This window comes from Callospermophilus lateralis, chromosome 2 (genome assembly GCF_048772815.1).
Source record: "Callospermophilus lateralis isolate mCalLat2 chromosome 2, mCalLat2.hap1, whole genome shotgun sequence".
NCBI classification, from domain to species: domain Eukaryota; kingdom Metazoa; phylum Chordata; class Mammalia; order Rodentia; family Sciuridae; genus Callospermophilus; species Callospermophilus lateralis.
The window spans coordinates 22,748,281-22,772,360 of NC_135306.1; the positions used below are offsets into that span (position 1 = coordinate 22,748,281).

General features: G+C 36.2%; 1 protein-coding gene across 2 annotated transcripts in view; it reads left to right on the forward strand.

Moving 5' to 3' along the window:
- The window catches only part of Svep1 (sushi, von Willebrand factor type A, EGF and pentraxin domain containing 1), a 169,960-nt gene that overhangs the window by 64,132 nt on the left and 81,748 nt on the right, over positions 1-24,080 (forward strand). For both annotated transcript variants that reach the window (XM_076845691.2, XM_076845690.2), the window contains exons 6-13: positions 244-423; positions 3,853-4,047; positions 6,170-6,288; positions 14,785-14,914; positions 19,222-19,329; positions 20,070-20,201; positions 20,729-20,923; positions 22,190-22,311. In XM_076845691.2, coding sequence (XP_076701806.2) covers positions 244-423; positions 3,853-4,047; positions 6,170-6,288; positions 14,785-14,914; positions 19,222-19,329; positions 20,070-20,201; positions 20,729-20,923; positions 22,190-22,311 — 1,181 coding nt within the window. The remainder of the gene's footprint in view (positions 1-243; positions 424-3,852; positions 4,048-6,169; positions 6,289-14,784; positions 14,915-19,221; positions 19,330-20,069; positions 20,202-20,728; positions 20,924-22,189; positions 22,312-24,080) is intronic.

The window sequence follows — 24,080 nt, forward strand, 5'->3', positions numbered from 1 at the left end:
TTTGGGGCTAGACCTCCCAGATGTTTTAAATGTCCCATCCCTCGGCAGAGGGGTAGACACAGTGGCATTGTCTGGGTAATACAGTTGAGAAAACATCAGCCTCAAGTTACCCCATAGTAACAAAAAAATGATGGTGTGTTATTCATTGTGGGACATGTTCTCACTTGCAATGTGAAGACATTAGTAAACTCAGAATTGTAATTTTTATCCTTATTTAGATCTAATTGCTTACATTTTCTATAGTGAGAACATGCCCTCATCTCCGCCAGCCTAAGCATGGCCACATCAGCTGTTCTACGGGGGAAATGTCCTACAAGACAACGTGCTTGGTCACCTGTGATGAAGGATACAGACTAGAAGGAAGCGCTAAGCTTACCTGTCAAGGAAATGCCCAGTGGGATGGTGCAGAGCCTCGATGTGTGGGTGAGTGCCTGGAAGGCGTGGGGTCTCCTGCTCTCTGATTTCTCTGGTGTTCTTTGAAGACCAAGAATTGAGCACTGGTTCATAATGAATATGAATGAATAAGCTTCCACATGGAGGTACGCATGGTGTTTGAGGTACATAGTCAGGCATGTGGTTTTAGTCCTCTCTACTGGTTAGAAAAACCTTCTACACTGAATTCAATTTTCCAACTCACTGATGTTTACAGCTTCAAATGGCAATTCTTTTTAATTGAGGCCAGCTTGAATGGATTTTGCTTTAAAAGCAAATGATGTATAATCTCCTTGCTTTATTAAACATAATTCAGCTTTACCATGTTAAAAGGACAAAATTGTGAACCAGTGAAACTTAAAAATCCACAGGAACAAAAATTACTGAATATTACATTTGAAAGTTAAGAAAAAAAATTGCATGAAGAACTAAAAGAAAGACACATCAATAATTGTTTAAGAATAATGAACTATAAAGGGAGATGGGATGCAGTAGAGTGGTAAAGAGGGAAATCTTTAAAGTAATAAAATTGAACTTAAAATATAAGTTCAAAAAATGCAGGAATCTAATTTTTCTGAGAAACTACAACAAAAGTATTCAGAGCTCTGAATTTTTTTAAACTGTATAAATCTGTGCATTAAAATTGAAAACTCTTGATATTAATGACATCTAAGGAAATGCAAGATCTTGAATAATTCAAAAAAAAGCAGAAATGCAAACATACCATTACTCATAAAAATGGATAATGCTATCATAACATTAAACATTCCTGACAATGACTGAGGGCTCAATGAGGGGAAATTTTTCTCAATCTTTAAGAAATAGTAATTCTCAAACTTTAAAGCTTGGCCCAGATAATGGAAAACTAGCCTGTTCATATTATCAAACTTGTTGTGGACCTGACAATTATTACCAAAAAACAATAGAAGACTATAGATAAACCCATGTATAACTATAATAGCAAATATACTAGCATATACATTCAAAGGCATGGTCTACCAAAACAAATTTATATTAGAAATGCAAAAAAGGGTTTAAAGTTAGATATTCTATTAGTATAATACATTGTTTCATTATAACCAATAGGGAAAATTGGATGGCTGCTTAAAGAAGACAAAAATGTATTCATTATCATGTAAAGAAGTTGTTTTTTTTTTTTTTTTTTTTGGTACAGGGATTGAACCCATGAGTGCTTAACTACTGAGCCATATCCCCCAGACCTTTATATACATATATAAAAAAACAGCATACAAACAAAATACATTTGTATTTTTTAAATTACTTAATTTTAAAATTTTGAGACAAGGTCTCACTGAGTTGCTTAGGGTCTCACTAAGTTGCATGGTGGATTTGAACTTGAGATTCTCCTGCCACAGCCTCCCAAGCGGCTGGGATTATAGTCATGCATCATCATACCCAATCCAGCTAAAATACATTTTCAATAAAATTTTAAGCAACTCATATACATTGATTTGCTGACACAATAAAATATGTCTATCTTAAATCTGCAGCTGCTATGGAAAGCAAGATAGACAGTTTTGTTAAACCTGAAGAATGAAGATGATGCTCAGAATTATTCCTATTGTTCAACATTGTTCTATAAACTTTAGTCCTAATAATAAATCATGAGATAGGGATAACAGGTTTGAAAATCATCATCATTTTTAGATTACATATCTACCTAAAATCTAGAATAAATCTACAAAAAAACTGAAAGTTTACTAACATCAAAAGAATCCCAAATAAACAACTTTTCTATGAATGATAAACAGGATATATGATAAGAAATCACATTTAAAAGAACTAAACAATGTATACCAGAATAACCTTAAAAAGAAATGTGTAGAACTTGTATTTTTTAAAAAAAAAACTAGAAAATATTACTGAGAAACAAAAAAGAGCAGTTGAACATTTGTATGCAGTTTTATTGAAATTATTCAAATATATGTAAAGACAAAATGCTACATCATTTAACAGCCTCAAAGGAAATATTTTTTGCCCTTTTTCTTGGGGATTAAGGAGTAATTCCAAGGTTTATAGAAGAATATACAGTCAAAATCACCAAAATAAGTTTGAAAAGGAAAAACAATAAGAATAGTACAGAGAAAGTAGCTTTTCAGGTTTTAAAATATAAACTAAGATCGCAAAAATTAAGAGTAGGCAGATTGCCATACAAATCAGGAGGACTAAATAGACCCTGAAACTTATAAATCTGATATATTATTAAGGAAGCACCATGTATCAGCTGAGGGGGGCAAAAAGGATTTATTCAACAGACCATATAAGAAAATTAGCTAACTACTTGAGGAAAACAAAACAAAATAAATTTTTTCTTATATCTTCAATTCACACTGCACACTGAAATGAATTCTTCATAGGTTTTAAACTCTGAAGTAAAAAATAAAACCTAGAAGAAAACATACATATACTACACATAAGTGAATGATAATCAGTTGTAGAAGTGATTAAGCATAAAAGCAATGCAAATATTTTAAGAAGAAAAAGTCAGTATTTTAGATTGTATAAAAATTAAAGACATGTTCACCCAGAGCCCCATGAACAAGCAATAAAAAAAGACAATAAAATCTTCAACAATTTTGAGACCAAACGGTGATTTCCTTACTTTATAAAGGGCTAACTGTGAATAAAGGACACTGAATCCCACATAGTCCAGTTCAGACCACACATTTGGCTCTGATTTTCCTCTTGATTAAAGCAGAACAAGAAATTTGGGAAGGCACATGGCTCATGCTGAACAGAAATAGAGACAAACTGAATTCTGAGGGGGAAAAGGTCTTTCACTGTCACAGCATTTTTAGAATCTCTACTGCAACAAATAAATGTGCACCTGTGCACACTCACACACACATCCTGCATTCGGCCCTATCCTTGATTTTTCCATTTTGTTTGCATTCTGCCTAATTCAGCAGTTATGCTTTACTCATGCTGAAGAGACCATGAAGGGTCAAGGCCCTCCATATTAACAGTGATTTTAGGGGAGGGATGAAAATTTTTCTATGTGCTCACCAAAACATTTAGAAAATAAAAATTGATTGTTGAATCAATCACTCAATTGATGAAAGATAGGATTGAATTTACTCTTTTATATTTCAAATCTCTAAGATAATATTCTGCAAACCAAATGTGGGTGCTCCAAGAAAATGATGAAAATCAAAAACAGCATTGATTAAAATATCAGAAGTTTTTCAAGGCTTTGATATATTGGCAAAAGAATAAGAGGTAACAAAAGAGATATAGTTCTCAGCATTATTTGCAATACATCATATATTGTCATATGCAGTTAGTGATTTATGTCAATCCAAGGCAGCCCAATTGTATTTTTCTTGGATACATCTCTAAATCTGTGGCATTTCTAATTTGTGAAAATGCAAATAATATTCTCTCATTTCCCTCCAACAGAACGCCATTGCTCCACCTTTCAGAAGCCCAAAGGTGTCATCATATCCCCTCCCAACTGTGGCAAGCAGCCAGCTAAACCTGGGACGATATGTCAGCTAAGTTGCCACCAAGGTTTTATTTTATCTGGAGTCAGAGAAGTAAGATGTGCCACTTCTGGGAAATGGAGTGCCAAAGTTCAGACAGCTGTGTGTAAAGGTGGGTTACTACGTCGGTCAGGTTTGAAACCAAATTTCTTAATAATAGCACAAGAGTGTGGTGTAAGACTGTCCCTCTTTGCACGTTTTGCTGACAATCTATGATAAAATGTTATCAGTCACCCCAATACTCACTTTGAGAATTTCTGGTTCAAATGATGGATTTGCCAAATCTAATTATAAAATGCCAGACAATGACAGAAGAAATAAAAAAAAAAAAAAGATCCTTTTGGTGCTGGAAATAAGGTAAGTTTTCCTTCAGGCAATGAAAATCTGTGAGGAATTCTGGTCCACATAAAGCAGGTAAAACTGAATTGATTAAAACATATAAGAGCTCCTAGAATTTTGAATCCCGCATCTCATTACGTCTGCAAGAGGACATTTTCCCTGAAGCAAGAGCAGATTCTTAGGGAGATGGTGCTTTTGAATACAAGAAAGAATTCTTAGAAATAAAAATAGCAAGAAGATCTCCAAAAGAAGGAGAAAAGCAAAAAAAAAAAAAAAAAAAAAAAAAGGAAAATACAAAAGTGGATGTTGTTGAAATCAGTATTAGTGATTGCAAGGATCAAACTGAAAATTCCCTCAGAATGGAGAAGTAATAAACAAAGAACTTGAGTATCCCAATTCGTCAAACCCAAAAGGTAGAAGTTGGGAGATGTCAATGACAGACAGAGAAACTCCCATGTCTGTGCAATAAGGAGTAGCAAAAGCAGAGAGGAAAGGGGGCGAAGAAGAATGTTCTTCCGGCAGAAGAAAATTTCCCTGAGCTACAGACTTAAACCCTTAGCCCAGAAATTGCCCTAGAACATTGGGCTGGCACAACTTCTCTACTCCTGGTGAAATTTCAGAGGTGTGAAGTTAATGAGAAAATCTTCAGTTCATTCCATGAAAGAAAAATATTTTACCCCAAACTAGGAAGAATCAGATTCACATTACACTTCTTATTTACAGTTCTAAGTGTCAGAGGAAACACAGCCATATCTACAGGATGTGGAGAGAAAAATAAATACATTTTTTTTCTAAATCCAGTCAAGCTATCATTTAAGTCTGAATGAAAAATTAAATACATTTTTCGATTCAGATCAATGTGCTACTGTGCATCTTTGTAGGAGAAAAATATCTAGGTATGATATGCTCTGAGAAAAAGAAAATATAAATTTATAAAATTTTAAAGAAATAATAAGATATGAGACTAAATGAAATCAGTTCACATACATCCAGCTCTGAGTTACAGAATATCTAATTTAACATAAGTTAAAATAAAGGATGCATTAATCATATAATAAGAACTTAGTACCTCTCTGGCTTTTGAGGATCTGTAGAATGTTAGCACATTTAATTTAGTATTTGTAAAGTTTCACACCACACACACAAAAAATCACTAGCTTGAATTTGTTGTTCTGACGATACCTTATAGGACTGCTAATTAGTTCTGCCTGACAGCCTCATTTTCAAGTGTGGCTTCCTACTGCCACTGTCAACATTCTTTTTTTTTTTTTTTCTGTTTATGTCTTTGTCTCATTCCAAAAATATTTACTAAGCTCCTGTAATATCCCAGGCAGTATGTGTGATAATAGAGAAAAGATATTCTGACCTTTAAAGAACTTCAATTCTATTAGGAGAGAAAATTTGATTTTAAAAGAAGCACTGAATTTGATGGTTGGGATGTATAGAGGACGGTGGGAACTTGGGAAGCAAGCACCCCAGCTGGACTGGGAGAGTCAGAGAAAGCTGCTCAAGGAACTTTATGTAAACTGAAAATCAAAGGACAAGCAGTAGTTTCCCAGGTAAAGGGGCAATTTTTATTCAAGTAATAAAAGAACACAGACAAGGGTCCAAGTAAAAGAAAGACCCTGGAGCTCTCATGGGCCTGAGAGTAATTCAATGTGGAGTTTCAGTAGAGAAGTTGAAGAAATGAGGCTAAGAGGTCAGCAGGTACCAATTCAGGAAGGGCCTTGTAAGTCATGCTAAGGTAAGCTCTTGGGAAAACACTTGCATGTTCCAACAGCATGTAAACAAAATGAGTCATAAGGTATTAATATAACCAGACTTTTGTCTCTTTCTTGCATGACTTAGGAGTTTGTATTAAGGTATTAATTGATTCATGTGTTCTTCTGGATCAGATGTGGAAGCTCCTCAAATCAACTGTCCCAAGGACATAGAGGCTAAGACTCAGAAACAACAAGACTCTGCTAATATCACCTGGCAAATCCCAACAGCTAAAGACAACTCTGGTGAGAAGGTAAGGTTTGCATAAATATTTGCATTCTTTTTCAAATGGATTCGGAATATATTGCAAATGTATATAATACTGAAAATTTACTACTCTAATAATAGCAATGCATTACTATGTTCTCTACTCGTAAATGCCTCATCTGATAGAAGAATAATCAGCCTTGAGTTTTTAACTAGAAATCTCAGATTAAAATCTCTAAAATGGAAACTTTTTATCCCATCCCATAGATTTGCTCCATTTCTTGTTTCTACTAAGATTACTTGACTAAAAATTCATCTCCCTTTCCTCGGCTCTGAAGTCCTTCTAATAAAAGAAAAGATGTAGAATCCCTCTTAATTTCTATGTATGAACATAGTTTGAAACTATGAGCCCTAAATGACTGCATATTGGCCAATCTGAAGGAGGTAGTATTAATGTTTCTAATTCAGCTTATCTAAATTCAGTGATATTTAGAGCACAGAATTTTAATATTAAACATAGAGTTGCTTCAGATAATCATCCATCAGATGCTAGTAAAGAGGTTCATTTAGGAATTTAGCTTCCTCTTTTATCTATATTGTACATATATATGAAGTTGCTCTTAAATAATATATTGTTTCACACCTGTGTAACTTGTGCCAGCCAAAATACATTGAGGTAATTGTTCTGATCATTGTGTTTGCTAATCTTACAATCAAGGCAGCTTTTAATCTGTTTTTTAAAGTGAAATGCGGCTTCTAGGGTTATGTGTGATATGTGTGTTGAGCTGCTCTTGTGTGTGAGTGTCCACCTTCCAGTAAAAGGCCCATCATCCTCATGCTGCATCACCTTCAAACACTAAGAAGAGCACAGGACATATGTCAGGATCTCAGGAGAATTCACACTGAAGGTATCACTGCATGTCCACTGATGTAGGAGCCATGTATCTGTTAGTCTCAAAGAAAAAAAAATCCAGCCCAGACCATCAAGTAGGAAGCAACAAGCAGAAGCATTTCTTCATTTCCACTCTCTGCTCTTAGGCAGGTTCTCAAAGGCTGTGCCAACTTAAAAACCAGGCTGTCGTTCCCTATTGCAAGAGAACCTGCTCAGAGTTGTCTGGGCTTCTCCCAATTGCCTCCTCTTTGCATTCACTCCTTGTGCACAACTCATGCAGCCCAAATCATATGCATTGCCTGAACCCCAACCCATTAATTTTCTCTTTGTCATCCTATGCAAATATTTAGACTTAGACAACACAGTATCATGAAATGTGAATGTGTAGACCGGAATGTATAGTCATTTTAGAAAAGCTCTGTACCCATGATAGGAGTGGAAGGGTCAAAGGAGAGAGGGATCGGAGAAGACCAAGCAACTGCCTGAAAACCTATGGCACATCTATTTTCTGTCTCATGTTCATAAGCACAGGCATTGAGTGAAAGAAAAGTCCTCAGTCCCACCCAAACAGACACACAGAGGAGGTGCAATAGTAAGACAGGTACTTTAGGCATCCATCTGCAGACTGTCATAGCAGTACATCTGAGAGCACTGTTGTGGACAAATTTGCCCAGGGTGGATGTGCATATTACAGAATGACAGAGATTAAAACCTGAGAAAGATTCACTCTTAAGAGATGGGCAGATAAAGTCAGGCATTGGGGAAGTAAAAGATTAGAAAAGTCTGTGGTCATAAAACTGAGAAAAGAGATTTTTCATGCCAAAGGGAGCTGTTCAACCATGGCATATACTAGAATAAAATTAATTTGCACAGGGCTGAAAGATGTAAACTAGATTTTGTTTTAGTCAAATTTTGTGTCACTATGACCAAAACACCTAACAAGAATAACTTAAAGGAGGGAAAGCTTATTTGGGGATCAAGGTTTCAGTCCATAGATGACCAATTCCATTGCTCTAGGTCCCAGGTGAGGCAGCGCATCATGGGAGAAAGGTCCAGCAGAGAAAACTGCTCAGCTCATGGCAAGATCAGGAAGCAGAGAGAGGGAAAAAGGGGATGGGGCCACGGGGAAGATGCAGCCTTCCAGAGTACACCTCCAACTATCCATCTCCTCCAGCCATGCCCACCTGCCTACAGTTACCGTCCATTCAGTCCATTCAAACCAGGATGGACTGATTAGGTTACATTCTCCTAATCATCTCGCCTCTGAATATTCCTGCATTAGCAGGATCTTTGGGGAGATACCTCGTACTCAAACCATAATGCATTTTGAAGCCCAAACTTAATACTGATTTTAATAAGATCTATTTTAACAGAACATGTGGAAAACAGATCACAGTCGGTTCAGGAATGTAGAATTCTGTTCAAAGTAATTAGCTATGAAGAAAAGAAAGGCCATGATTCCTGTAGAAGGGTTTTGGTATTGTTTTCTAATGTAAAAGATATTTAAACTTATTTTATCAATGACAGGGTAGATCTAGCAGAAAGGAAGAAGGTGAAGGTGGAGGAGAGAGGAGAACTTATCATGTGAGGTCCTTAGGGAGGCGGAGGGGGGGGAGTTCTGAGGACAGGGGAGGGTTTTAAGTTAGACTGAAGGAGAGCAAAGTCTTTCAGATTCATTGTAGAAGAAAAGAGAAAAAGGGAAAATTGGGAGGTAACAAGGGATTAGAGGTATCTTCCTTTGATGATTTTCTTCATTTGATGATTAAGACCATGGGGAAGGAATAAGTAAAATAAGATGTTCCAGGAGATGGATTGAAAGATTAAAATCATTATTTGTAAATCAAAGCCACTATAAATTAGGAAGGATTCTAAGAGACATGAGCAGACCTATGAGACCACCTGCTGCCAGTCCTGATAGAAATCATGAAGTGAAACTTCAGAGACACTGAAAGAAGATTCTGAGGATCAACTTAGAATTCTTCTGACTTTTGGAATGAAAGATGATAGACCCACAAAATACTCCTAACTTCAGGCCAAAAGAAGGAAGATGGGGCCTCTGTGCATTAGTAGTGTTCCTGGGCTGCTGGGCAGGGAGCCTGAAATCACATGTTCATCCCTTCTGAAAGTTCTGGGGAGAATCTCTTCCTTGCCTGTCTCCATTTCTGGAGACCCCAGTGTTCCTTGGGCCATGGAGAACCATCACTCTGACCTCTGCTTCTATCACCATATCTTTTCCTTTACCCTCTTCCCTCCTGCCTCCCTCATTAAGGAGTTTGTGATTACATTTAGTCTACTTGGATGATTCAGGACATTTCCCCATTTTATGATTCTTAATTTAGTCATATGGGCTAAGTTCCTTCTGCCATGGAAGCTAACCAGTTCACAGGTTCCAGGGATTAGGGACCACTATTCAGCCTACCACAATGGAGAAGAGCTTGAATGTGCTTCAAAGAATAGAAATAGAAATGGAAAGAACCAGTTGAGATGGAGGCATTGAATATATAGGGAAAAGAGGAGGCAGTCCATTTTATGTGGCTTCTGGTCAGAAAATGATAAGAGCCAAAGCATACTTGGAAGGATTAATCATAGTGAGAAGATGGAAGGAAATGAAAAAGTATTTAAAAAGTCATTCTGAGGAGGAGAGAGAGAGTATGAAGAGCCGAGAAATACCGTATAATTAGTGGATAGTATTGGGAGGTAGGTTGGTGATTATAAATTTATAAAGAGATGAAATCTGCACTGTTATATAAATTTCTCCAGAAGAGATATGACATCTAGTATAGGCATAAAAATAATAGATAGTTGGGTTTTTCTATAATACCTGGTATGGGGGTGGGGAGGAGAGGAAAGGCAGTTTAGACTATTAGCAAAAAAAATATATATATATATATATATATATATATATTAATATTAATATTGGGTCATGAAACATGAAACTGAACACAGGTAAGAAAGAAAGGAAGGAAAGAACTAACGATGCTTCCATAACACCCTGTGCTAAATCTTTGCCTTTATCTCTGATTATTCCGTAAGACAATTTTCAAACTGGGAAATTTCTTAATGAAAAAGTATGATGCTAAATTATATGTACAATGTGAGCAAAACTATCATTCTTGAACTTATTTTAAGCAATCTGAATTGGAAGGCACCAATAGAAAATAACGATTTTTCTCCAGTTTTCACATGCTTTGGTTACTTTGGAGTATACAAACGGTTTCTTTCTGTAATTAAAATCCACTTTCAGGGATTAGGAAGAGGAATCTTGCTATCTAAATACAAACTTAAATCTTTCATCCACTTCAGAGTTTTTCCCTCCTGCAGCCCAGAGCTGGCCTGAGTGACTTGGGAAGAGGGAGCTACGGATGCTCTTTTGTTCCTCCTATACCTCCCCTTCCTATTTCTGTCTTCTCTAGGGTCAGAACCAGTGTGATTACCAGAATAATGGCTACCCCAGAACTTGTGAAGGTTTCCTTACATAGCAAAGGGACTTTGCAGACCCTATTAAACTAGAGACTTTAAGATAAGAAGATTAGCTTGGAATACCCAGGTGAACCCAGTTTAATACTCCTATTCCTTAACAGAGAAGTGCCTTTCCCAATTCTTGAGAGAGGTGCTATTACAGAAGAAGAGTTAGAGAGCTATGACATGAGAAGGGCTGTACCTGCCATAGCTGAGGTAGGGGAAGGGGCCATCAAGGCTGCCAAAAGAAGTCAGGAAAGGCAAGGAAACAGATTCAGCTTTATTAACATCTTATAGAACCATAATAATAAATTTGTGTAGTTCAAGCTGCTACACTTATAGAAATTTGTTATGAGAATAATAGGAAACTACTGCAGCTGGGGTAGGAGTGTTTTCCATGAAAGTTTCAAAAGCCTTTCGTTTAACTGATGCCGTGTAGTCCTCTCTACATTGCTGATGCACTTTGAGAAGCAAATATACAAACATTGGCTCTCTTGTCCAGTCCATGCATAGATTCTGCAGGAGACCCTAGAAGTATCCACCCGTCCCCCGTCCAGGTCCCTAGCATAGAGATGCACTCTACCCACCTCCTCAACTCCAGGTGCTGTGATGTGTCCGACAACCTCTTTAAATCTCTATAATGGGGTATAGGCAGAAAAACTCAAGTCTTCTATCAGCCTCCTTGGCTTAAATGTCTTCACTATGCCAAAGAATAGGCATACAGACTAACCCAGGGTCAGAGCATGCTTCCTCTCATGCTGTCATATTGTTTGCTCAAGGCTTTTGCCTTCAGCATTCACCAGGGAGAAGCAGGTACTTGTCTACATCCATATATGTCCTGAACTCCAAGGGATGGGTGTCAGTCTCTCCCACCACTCACCACATTAGTAGGAATTTCTAAGTTTCTATTGCCCAGAAAGTCCCCAGACTGGAATGGGATGTGGTCTCCCCATTATGTAGGTACCTTGATCCTCCCAATGTTCCATGGGGTGCTGTTTGAAGTCCATCCACTTGATTTGAAGCAGTCCCCTTCCATCAATCCTCCCCATGGATAAGAAAGAGGGAAGGGCCTAGTGCTCCCCCCAGGTGTACGCTCCTATTTCCATAGATCTCTCTGCTCAGGTGAGCTCGTGGTGAGTGCTAGGGGTGTAGGACATGTTCAGCCTCTTGAGTGTAAACTTCCTGGTACTTTGTCCATCTGTAAGTTCTCTCTTTGGAATATTGGCATTACTCATTTCTGCTTTGGTTTGTTAGTTGCAATTATGTATGAGAAGGAATATATAGTTTTTAAATAAAATTCTTAAAACTTGTACAAACCTGTAATTACCTAATTTACTGTGGGGGAAAAAAATAAGATTATCTAGTGTGTCTTTCCCAAATTATTAGTTTAACTTTTCAGACACTTTAGGTTTTGTTGGTATAATCTGGTATTTTTATTAATTATTGGTTAATTATTAGTTTTTCATATTATGTATATTTCCTTCCAAAAATTATAGCCTTTTCCATCTGTTATGTGGCTACATTCATGGCTGTTTTTCAGACTTAGTCTGTATTTACATAGTTTTGGGGTTTGCTGGCAACTCTTTCAGACCATGATTCACCCCACTTGTGAGGGATTTATTGTGTTTGATTTTCTGTTTAGTATGTTCAGAATTTTTCCCTTCAGAAAAATCAGTTATATAGGGGATATGTTTGCAGAGTATTTGCGTATACAAGAATATCTTTTGTTTCCAGACTAGCATTTAATGACTAAGAGAGTTTGATGTGAACTGATATTGTCCTCATTAGGTGGTTTTCCTAAAGGCTGCAGGAATCTTTCATTATATAATAAATTATCTGAGATTATATTATATTATAATAAATTATCTGAGATTTGTTTACATGTGGACGACTCTTCATTGATTTTTTAAAATATTTTTTTAGTCATTGATGGACCTTTATTTAATTTATTTATTTGTATGTGCTGCTGAGAATTGAACCCAGGGCCTCACATGTGCCAGTCAAGCACTCTACCACTGAGCCACAACCCCAGACCTTCATTGATTTTTTCTGTTTCTCGATGTGTCTAGAGTGCTTTTTATTTATAGTTACAGCTTTCTTCAGTTTGAAGTTTTCTTCTTATGATATATTTCTAATTTTTTCATTTTCTTTTTTAAGGAATACCAATGATTCATATGCTAGGTCTCTACTTACTATCTTCCATAGCTAGAACCTATTTCATAATTTGTACTTTGTGTTCTGAATGAGTCTTTTAAACTTACTTTTTATATTTCTGTATTAATTTCCTGGAACTAAATAATTATTTAAATTAAGTACCCAGATATTAATTCACCCACACACATACAATTATCTGAGATACATCGGTGTATAAAAGATTATTTTAAAAGTATCTAATTACAATGTAAGATAAAATGTAGAACATTTAGCTATATACTAACTGAGAAAGTTGAATGGAAATTAAAGGAAAATATGAAACACTGATAGATTTAGAAAGAAATCAAGTAGAAATATATACCATGTTTGTAGATGACAAAGCTAAATATGTATAAAATAAATGTATATTAATGATTCTACCCATATAATATTTTTGAAACTTGACAAAAATCATTCTGAATTTTGAAGTAGAAGAATACACAGCTTAAAGTATCACAAAGAATTGGAATATGGAGCTCAGTGTTAGAGCATGTGCTTAGCATGTGAAAAGCCCTGGTTTCAATTTCTAGCACAAAAAAAAAAATAGAAAAAAGTAAAGTAATGAAGGACCACTGGTTATATCAGAAATTAAAATATCTTCCACAAATAAACAAAATGTGTGGTGTCTTACCATAATGAATGACTAACATGCACATGGATTTTAAAATATCATAAAGGGAGATCATTACAGTGAGTGACTTTTAAAGGTGAAGTTATATTCTCAAACCATACCAAATACAAAATATATTTCCAAATTATTTTTAAATCATTAAAAAGATACCATCAGCTGGGCATAGTAGCACATGCTTGTAATCCTAGCAACACAGAAGGTTGAGATAGGAGGATGGTAAATTTGAAGCCAACCAGTACAATTACCAAGATCCTGTCTAAAAAATAAAGAATAAAAAGAGCTGGGGATGTAGCTCAATAGTAGAGCACCCTGGGTTCAATCTCTGATACTCAGGGGGGAAAAAAATACATTGAATATATTTAAATGCTGATTTAATCACTTCATGAATGGCTTCTAATTTTATTCCATGTATTTTCTAAATACAGTGAAAATAAATTTATTTGCATCAGTATTTTTAAGAATCTCTGAATTTTTTGAAAGACAACCATTAAACTACAAAAAAAATGCTTTAAACTTGTCAGAGATTAGAATATTTGTTACATAATATGCTAACATAATTTTAATTACTCCACAATATTCAAATGGATGAACTTATAATTCAGAAAGAAAAAATATATTGTAATATGCAAACATGAAAATTTAATCATAAGACATTAAGAAACTGGAACTGGGAATGTAGCTCAATGGCAGAGTGCTTGCCTAGTCCTGAGTTGGAAGAAAAAGGAAAGGAAAACTGAATTAAAACAATGACCTGATGTGATACTTTTACTTACCAAAGAATGATGGCATTTAATGTAGATTGGGGAGCTATGAGAATAACATTATAGCTGTTGACAATGGGAGTGCAAATTGTTACCATTACTATTGGAAAAAAATTTTGCATTACTAATAATTACTAATAAAATGCTAATAGTTTGGGTTCATTTTGTTCATAGACATCTATAAGGAAACAATAAAAGTATTTTTAATCATTCACATAAAATAGTTCATTCCAGAACTACTTCCAAGAGTAACATTCAGTACCAAAGTAGGACCCTTCAGCAGATTTTTCTTAAAGAATTTATCATGTTTGTTCTACATAACATTATGGAGATATTTAAGGTCATCTTAGGTTCTTAAGACTGTATAAAGAGCATAAAAAATTTTTAATTATTATTTTTTAAAAAAGAAGAAACATAATTTCATATTTATGCCAACTTTATAGTCTAAAAAAATAGCATAGCCTGAAAGTCTGTGCGTCATCCCTCCCCATTTTCCTATGTGAAATATGGCATCATTTTAGAGATACTTTGCTAATGATATATAAATGAAAAAGGGATGGATATGCTATTGACATTAACTTTCAAAATATTATTTTTCTCCAAAAGGTGTCAATCCATGTTCACCCAGCTTTTACCCCACCTTACCTTTTCCCAATTGGAGATGTGGTTATCACATACACAGCAAGAGACCCATCTGGCAACCAAGCCAGCTGCACTTTCCACATCAGGGTTATTGGTAAGTCTCCTTCAAATCATGTGGACAGGGGCCGCAAAAATAATCCAGTCCCCCTTGGATTCGCTTCTTTGTCTTCAACCATTTCCTTTCCACTGATCCTTCCTACTTCATGGAAACCTGCTCAAACCACTCCCTCTTTGAAACCTACACACCTTTGAACTATCACTGCATCTCTGATTTCTTAGCCATGTGCTGCCATCTCTCTCTTCATCCCTGCCAGTTATTCTCAAAGTCACTCAAGTCTGGCTTCTGTCCCCTTCACTTATGCAATCTACTGTCATCAAAGTCATCAGTGACCTCTGGTGTTACTCTGACTGTACACTCTTCAGTCCTTATTTCATATAATCTGCCCTCAGATTTTACATTCTTAACCACATCCTTTTTATCAAAACTTTCTCTATTCCTAGTTCTTTGACACCAGTCTTTCCTGTTTTTTCCCCCATTTTTCTCACCTATCCTTCTTTATCTCTTATGTATACTCTTAAAAAGAAAAAAAAAAAACAGGGATTTAATGTAGGGGCACTTAACCACTGAGGCATATTCCCAGACCTTTTTTTTTTTTTTTTTTTTTTTTGAGACTGGGTCTCGCTAAGTTGCTTAGGGCCTGCCTCAGCATCTCTAGATGCTGGGATTATATGCATGCACTACCATGCCTGGCTAGACTCCTCTTCTTGAGACCAACTCTCAAATGTTGGTCATCCCCAGGATATCAGCCTTGGACCCACCTCTTTCTCCAGTTTTCCTAAGTGATCTTGTTGCCTGAAAAATCCCAGATTTCTATTTCCTGCTCAGATCTCTTTGGAAATACAAGCCTCCATATAAACTTCCTCCTGAACTTACTTTCTTTTATTGCTACATTTTAGTTACATATAATTGTGAGGTTCATTTTGACATATTCATATATATATATATATATATATATATATATATATACACAAAATAATTTGCTCCATTTCACTCCTCAGTACTATCCCTTACCCCATCTTCACACTGATTTCCTTCCTGTACTTTTGGCCTTACTTCTATTAATTTATTTTTAAAATTCTTCCTCCTGGACTTTATCATGCAAATGTCTCATAGACATTTCATACTCACTCAAACCTAATGTATTTCTTAACTCAGAAAATAATACAACTGATCCTTTATCTACCAAGCAAAAAACAAACAAACAAACAACAACAAAACAAAACAAAAAAACCTGGAAGTTGTCCTTCTCTTCTACCACCAATATCCAATGAGTTATCAGGGTCTAGTGGTTTCACCTCCTTAATATCTTTGAAATCTATCCCAGTTTCTCCATCCTCGCTACTAGAGATTGGTCCTTTTTGTGGGAGAAGGTGGAGATGATTTATTGCATCATTTTCCAGTTGGTCTTTGTACTTAATTCACCAGACACTGGGGACCCACTATCAAGACATAAAACATGGCGAGGTAAATATATAGAGGTCTCCATTGGTCAAGAACATGAACTCAGAATCCACATTAGTTGAATTCATATCCAGCCTCACCATATCACCAGTCATTTCTGTGTGCTTTGGTGTTTTAGTCAGCTTTTGTGCTGCCGTGGCCAAAATGCATGACAAGAACAATTAGAGGAGGAAAAGTTTATTTGAGGCTCATGGTTTCAGAGGTCTTAGTCCATGGTTGGCTGACTCTATTGCTCTGAGGCCAAGGTAAGGCTAAATGTCTTGGGGGAAGAAGGGCCCAGTGGAGGAAAGCTGCTCGGCTCAGGGCAGGGTCAGAATGTAGAGAAAAAAGAAGGGGCCACAGGAAAGATGCACCCTTTCAGGGCATGCCCCAGTGGCCCACCTTCTGTAGCTATGCCCCAGCTGCCTACAGTCACCACCAGTCACTCCATTCAAATTACAATGGACTGATTAGGTACAGCTCTCATAATCTAATCATTTCACCCCTGAATATTGCTGCATTAACAGGAGCTTTGGGGGGGACCTCATATCCAAACCATAACATTCAGTTTCTTCATACAAAAGTGTGATTAATAAATGTACTGCCTTATAATGTTATTGTGGTGTTTTAATTAGCTATAATATAGAAACCACTCAAATTATTGCCTGACACATATTCATTTCTATATAAAACTGGATAATAACATTCTGCTATATTTGTCTCAGATCTGTTTTCAACCTGTTTATCTTTTAATTTAACACATTAAATTCATTGTTTTAAGAATTTTGCTTAAAATAAATTAAATTTAAATTTAAATTTTATTTAAAATTTAAATTTTAAGAATTTTGCTTACATTTTGCTTAAAATAATTTCTTAAAAAAACTAATGTCTGTCAAACTTATTCCTTAGCCTGTAAATTCTAGATTTTTTGTAAAGTAGATAAAAGACTCAAGTTTAAAAAAAAAAATCCATCTAACTCATTTCGCAATACTTAGTTTTGTAATTGCTTTTCCAATGTTGTTTTAAACTTGAAACATGAAAAACATGTCACATCTTCTTATCTGACATTTATGACTTTAAACATGGAAATGTGGTTTAAGAGTTTGCCAAGTTTTCATATGACAAGTCAGCTTGGTGTAATGTAAAACATGTACCCAAGTATCTAGCCAGGTGTCAGCTGCATTTCTAAATTACAGAAGAGAAGGAGGGAGAATAGAGGAAAGAGCAAGAGGAGAGAGAGGAAGGAGGCACATGGAAGTCAGAGAGACTCAGAAACAGAGGGAAAATATTCCTAACCCTGCATTTCCCATGTTTTCTCCAGGGTGTTGGTGTCTTACTGATAAATGAATGATAAGAAGAAATGCTTCTGCCTGGTATCCACAGGGTACTGCAGGGCAGACTTTCCCTGTCCTCTGGAGACAGCCATCTGCTGTTGCCTCCAACAACTCTTCGAACAGTAGTTGTCTGAGTCTTACTCCCGTACCTTTGATTCAAGTTTAAAATGTTTAGCTAAAATCAAATAAGCTTAGAAATTCTTGGAATATCCACTTGTGATTTCTTTGGGGAAAACAGTTAATACTGCCAGACTTGTAAATCGACTTGCTTCAGCATTCTCAAAGTTTACTGACCTACTAGGGGCATCTCTTCATTCTTCTGTTGATTAAGCAACTTGTTTTGAGCATCCCTTACAGGCCAGGTGCTGTGTTATTGGATGAGAACTAACTGAGCAAAAGTCTCCATCTCTGCTCTTCAAAGTATACAATCTGGAAAAGCAGTAAACCTCATTACTGTATTAATAAGATGACGAGCATGAAAGAAAGACAAAAATTGAAACTTTATTCATAAGACGTAGATTAAAATAGAAATATGTATATTCTCAGGGGTGCATTTCAGAACACGTGTTTTCATATTTTGTGGGTGGCAGTGCCCTGGTATTGAAGCTTATGATTACAATTCATTAGGTTAATAATCTCAGGAAAGTTCTTTAGTTTGCATAGTCTAGATTCCTCACTTACAAAAATTGAATAATACTTATCCCATGTCCTTCAAACTTCCAAGGCAGATGATAAGAATGCTTCCCAAATGCGTAAAATCTATAATTGTATTAAAGTTACTTCTTATATACCTTCTTCATTGTCCTTCAGTGACATCTAAAAATTCCATCATATGGAAATATGGCTTGAAACCTGGTTCACTCATCCCAACCCACCCTTCAATCTGTGTTTATTCTCAGTACCACAGATTCATTGCTCTTTAACCTCCACTGTGACTTTCATTCCCCTCTCCATTTCCTCACTCCCCAGGTCTACATCTTATTCTTTGTCTTCACCTAGATTTATCAGCATTAAAAATCTTGACCTCCAGTGTCCCATCTTTGGTCATAACCCTCTGGCTTTCCAGAAATATCACACCTACATGTTGCTTATTCCACGACATGACTCAGACCTCTGCCCCATAGTCCTTCCCTTTAGCTGTCAAGCCTATCTTGACCCTTCAGATAAGAGGAAGGACATGGGAATACGTGAAGCGGTCATTTCACTCCTTCAGCTCATCCAGGAAGTTTCTGTTCAAATCCAGGTGCAACAGCTCAACTACTGTGAGCAGAACCCACAAATTCAGTGCCCACCACATGGGTGAGCTCACATAAATTTTAGAAACACGGTATGTCTTCTTCAACAGATAGAGGTAAATATAGCAAAACTCAAAGAATAAGATCTGTCTTTCTTTTGAAGCTGGGATTAGGAATGAAATATATCCCATCTTCAAAGCAGCCACAGGGCCATCCCTGTTTCTTATAAGGTCAATGTTCTCTGCCTTCAGTCTTCCATTCTCTCTTGCAAGACCCTTCACCATTTTTGAAGGTCAAATGTGACTTCCTTGTCTGATTTCATGTTGTTCAGATGTAGAGCCACCTGTCATAGACCAGTGCAGATCTCCACCTCCAATCCAGGTCTCAGAGGAAGAGTATGCTGCTAGCTGGGATGAGCCTCAATTCTCAGACAACTCAGGTAAGAACACAAGGATTCTGTTGTCAGCGTGCTAACACTGTTGTATCTTAAGAAACTTTTTTTAAGGGGTAAAAGAAGTAAAAAGTGCATGACAGCTTCTAAGTAGAATGAATGTCAGGTAGTATATTTTAATACTAGTATAATTAAATATAATTTAGCATTTTTAATCTTACCTATCCACAGGGTTTATCTTTATTCAGTATTCAACAGGCATTTATCAAACCTTTGTGAGGTGTTGTACTTGAAGAGGTGCTAGAGAACTTATTGAATCTCCAAGCTTACAATGGCCTGGAAATACAAGTTATGCATTCCATTGGTGTCTCCAGCCCAGTTCTGTGTATTCACACTAATTTCTTAAGCATTAGTCAATTAAGTTACAAAAGGTCATAGGAAAGTAAGAAAAAACCTGAGCAAATACAGCTAAAATTCACTTTAAGAGAATTCACTGAAATCTGGAAAACAATAAAAATGCAAAATAAATAGATTTTCTTAAATTCCCAACGTTCCGACTGACCTATTCAAAGAAAAATAGTTTAGCAAAAATGCCATAATTTAATGGGGGTTTTGAGTCTTCTATGTCTAGACGATTTATAACATAAATATTAAATCTTTTATTTTCTACTAGTGGGCAAATCAACATTAATGGAATGCCCAGTGATTTACATATATAGAAAATCTAAAACTACTAAAGTGACTGCAGACCAGTACAACTAAAAATTGGATCCTGCCTTCTTTTCTAGGGGCTGTCTTGATCATCACTAGAAGTCACACACAGGGAGACCTTTTCCCTCACGGGGAGACTATGGTGCAGTACACAGCCACCGACCCCTCAGGAAATAACAGAACATGTATCATCCACATTGTCATAAAAGGTACCTTCTTCATAAGACACCAGAAATCTAGATGCCTTCTCATTTATCTGGTTGCTATAGTCCTCTATGTTGTGAAAGAAGACAGGCCATGTGCATTGTAGTTTTCAAGTTGGAATACGACAGATTTTTACTTAGGTTTCTAATTGTCAGTTCCTGACCTTGTCATAAATAGCAATCGTTTCTTCCAGTGTGGTCTTAATTACTATTTTATTAACATTTTCTCCAAAGTTGCAAAGTATCATAATGATTCTATTTTGAATGCTTATGGAGAGTAAAAAAAAAAAAAGCAGTAACTGCAAATCAGAAATATTTTTTATAAAATATGCAGAACCCCTAATTATACATGGATGCAACTTTTCAATGGAGCCACTATTGTCCTTGTCCACATGAAGGACTTGTAGCAAATATTTTCCTTAGGAATGCTAAGAGACAGGAATTCTGTTAAAAATTCAGCTTAAACTCCCAGAATTTAATTTGTACTTCTCACCCAACTGTATGTGAATAATACTGTGTTATTTTTAACATAGGTTCTCCCTGCGAAGTCCCCTTCACTCCTATAAATGGGGATTTTACATGTATCCAAGACACTGCTGGCGTCAACTGCACGTTAAGTTGCCTGGAGGGCTATGACTTCACAGAAGGGTCTACTGAGAAGTACTACTGTGATTATGGGGATGGTATCTGGAGACCACCGTATTCTACTGAATGGCCAGACTGTGCTAGTAAGTTCTGATTTCATTCCTGATCCTTTTTAATATGTGTGAATTGTGTGGGTGCATTTCTAAGTGTTAAAGAGGAAACTTGCCTTACAGTAGAAATGATGTGGGATATGGATCATGAATTTGAAATGCTTATGAATAAGAGAATTACTCTTCCCTGGATTTCCAATAGCCACCTGACTCTTGGGCTGCTGTAGGAAAGATCATTTGGGCCCTCTTATTATTTATCAGAAATATCTGAAGAGGTTTGAGAACATGCAGTTTTTTTAAAAAAAATTGTGTTTCTTATTTATTATTTTTTGGCTTTTTTAAAATTTACATTTGTATTTTTATGGAGTATGTTATAAAAGTACAATACATGTATGAAATGTGTAATAAGCCAATCAATGTAATAAGTATTTCTATCTCTTCAACCAAGCATGCAGTTTTTGATCTGTACATATGAATTTGAAGCCTCATAGTCTGAAAAAGAGCTTATGTTTAACTTAGTGTCAGACATAGGTGATGATTGTAAAATAGATTATTTTCATTCTCTTTAGATTCAATTTAGATCTATTCAGTAATCTTAAACATATGTTGTTATACAAATAACCCAATATTTTATCTACTGTAGATAACAATTATTTGGAATGAATCTTTGATCAAGTAACACAGATGGAGTTTAAATGCCAACGGCATAAAAAATAATAGAATCCACTTACTGGAACTATTTTTTTTCCAAATCAGGGAAATAACCTCTTTTACAAGTTTGATGGTAGGACATTATGAATAGGCATTGTCCCTGAATATGTTGAGACCTATTGCTAAATCTAACCCTGCAAGCTTTTGATCCAAGAAGAAATTTGTCTCTGTCACACTTACACTTTCAAGGAATATGACTGTATATGGTATCTAGAAACGTTTCAATGTATATTGGTTGCAAATATAAATGTATGGTATGTAAATTCATATAAATATAAAGTAAAGTAGCTTTGGTCCAGCTAGAATAAAAGGATCTCTTATTCTCTCAAATACTCAACTTTTTCTTTAGAAGGTAAAGAATAATGTATTAAAGCAAACTCATTACTGGAAAACCACAGACAGTACTGCTTTCCTCATGTTTATCATGAGCACTTTGTGGCCTTGGAACTTGCCCTTAACTATTTATCTCTTATTTTTAGAACAATCTCCCAAATTGTGTTAGAATCAAAATTTTAACTTTTGATTATTCCATAGAAAGTTAAATTTTTTGTTTTGAAACTGAAGGGGTTTTACCCAATGTTTTTCCAGTAAAACGTTTCGCCAACCATGGGTTCAAGTCCTTTGAGATGCTGTACAAAGCAACTCGCTGCGATGACTCGGATCTGCTGAAGAAGTTCTTGGAGGCATTTCAGACGACCCTGGGGAAGATGGTATGTCCATGATGTCAGTAGATGTCCCTTATTTTTTCTCATATTTTAAAGGATGCTTGTTAAGGTGGTCACAGCCTCTCTGGACCACCTTAAATTTCACTTACAAGTGAAATTTCTACTCCTGACTATTTCCCTCTTCTTTGTGATCCAAACTTGTTCCTAATGTTTAGAATTACGCATAGATTTTGGACTTCTGGGATAAACTGTAAGTAAATCTGCATTAAATCTTTCATATTTTAAAACACCCAAGTCAGGAAGTTAGAGAAGCAGAGTCCCTTGGTTTGAGAAATTCTGACAAAAAAAAAAAACCAACATTGCAGACTGTGTTGTTTTATCATGAGAAGATAATTGAACATTTAATGGATTTTTCCTTACATAGTGGCATTTGCTGTATGCCAAGTATTGTTATAAATGCATTAAACATTAACTGGCATCTATTCAATAAATACTTGTTTTAAGGTTATTATCTAATCAATAAAACCAAATTCCCAAAAGAGAAATAATTGTCACTATTGCTAGCAAACCAAGAAAAATTATCCTCATTATGCCACTGTTACTATAGATCTGTACTTGAAAAGTCATCAATAGTAATTATCACCCATCCCAAGCTGGTGATATTAAGTAGAACCCACATTGAAATTTTTGTGAAAGTAACTTTTGCATTTGTTAGTCTCAGTGTCTATCACAAGCTGAATTTGTTGCAGGTTAAAGATGGCATAATGAACCAGAATGTGCTATGAAATGCTCATTCACACATTTAATGAATATTTAGTTAGTATCGTGTGCTTAGCCAAAATTCCATGCAATCATAGAATTTACATCCTAATGAACTGGTAAACAATAATGAAACTGTGTGGGAAATATGTAGCATGCTAGAGAGCATAGTGCTGTGGAGTAAAATGAAGCCCAAAGTGGGGAAACCTCACATGAGTTCCCTATTTGAAAAGATTCCTAAAGGGATGAGGCTGTGAGCTGTGGGTCTACCTAGGGGAAGAGTGTTGCAGACAGGGGAAGCAAGTGCAAAGGCTTTGAGGCAGAAGCGTGATAGGGAATTTGAACCACTATAAAGAGGTTCGAGTGGCAGGAGGAGAGAGGATAATGGGCTGAGTGACGGGAGACTGGCAAAAAGATCCCAGGAGGTAGAGAAAGTTAGAGTGAGAACAGAAATCAGACTGTGGAGCGCCTTGAAAAGTCACTGTAAAAATGTTGCCTTTTATTCTAAGTGAGATGGGAAGCCACTCAGGGAAACTAACTTTCACATGACCTTGGGCATTGGGAGAAGTAGAGAGTGGGAGAGAGTGAGAAGGCCACATAGGAAATTAAAGCAAGAGATGATGGCGGCTTGGGTTGCATTAGGAGGTGTTGAGAAGTGAGTGGATTTGGAGATCTATTCTGAAAGTAGCTTCAGTAAGACTTGCTAATAAACTGGATATAGATTGTGAGAGAAAGAGAAGAGTCAAGGAGGCAGTTTGTCAGAGCACAAATACAGGTAGTGGGTGCCCATGATGGTGAAGTGTATGGAAGGATCTTCTCTGACTTCTATTTTACCATTGGGAAAAATGATCACCTGTGAATAAGCATGAGGAGGACACATTGAGGTCTAGGAAGAGAGAAGGTAGCATAAAACAATTTTCTAGGTGAGCATGAGTAGGTGCTTAAAAGAAATGTAGTAAGATTGGCAGAAAGCATGGCTGTTTCTCTCAAGCCATAAGTGGCCATAAGGTACTGGTATGGAGAAAGCAAGGTAACTAAATGAAGTGGGTTTAAGG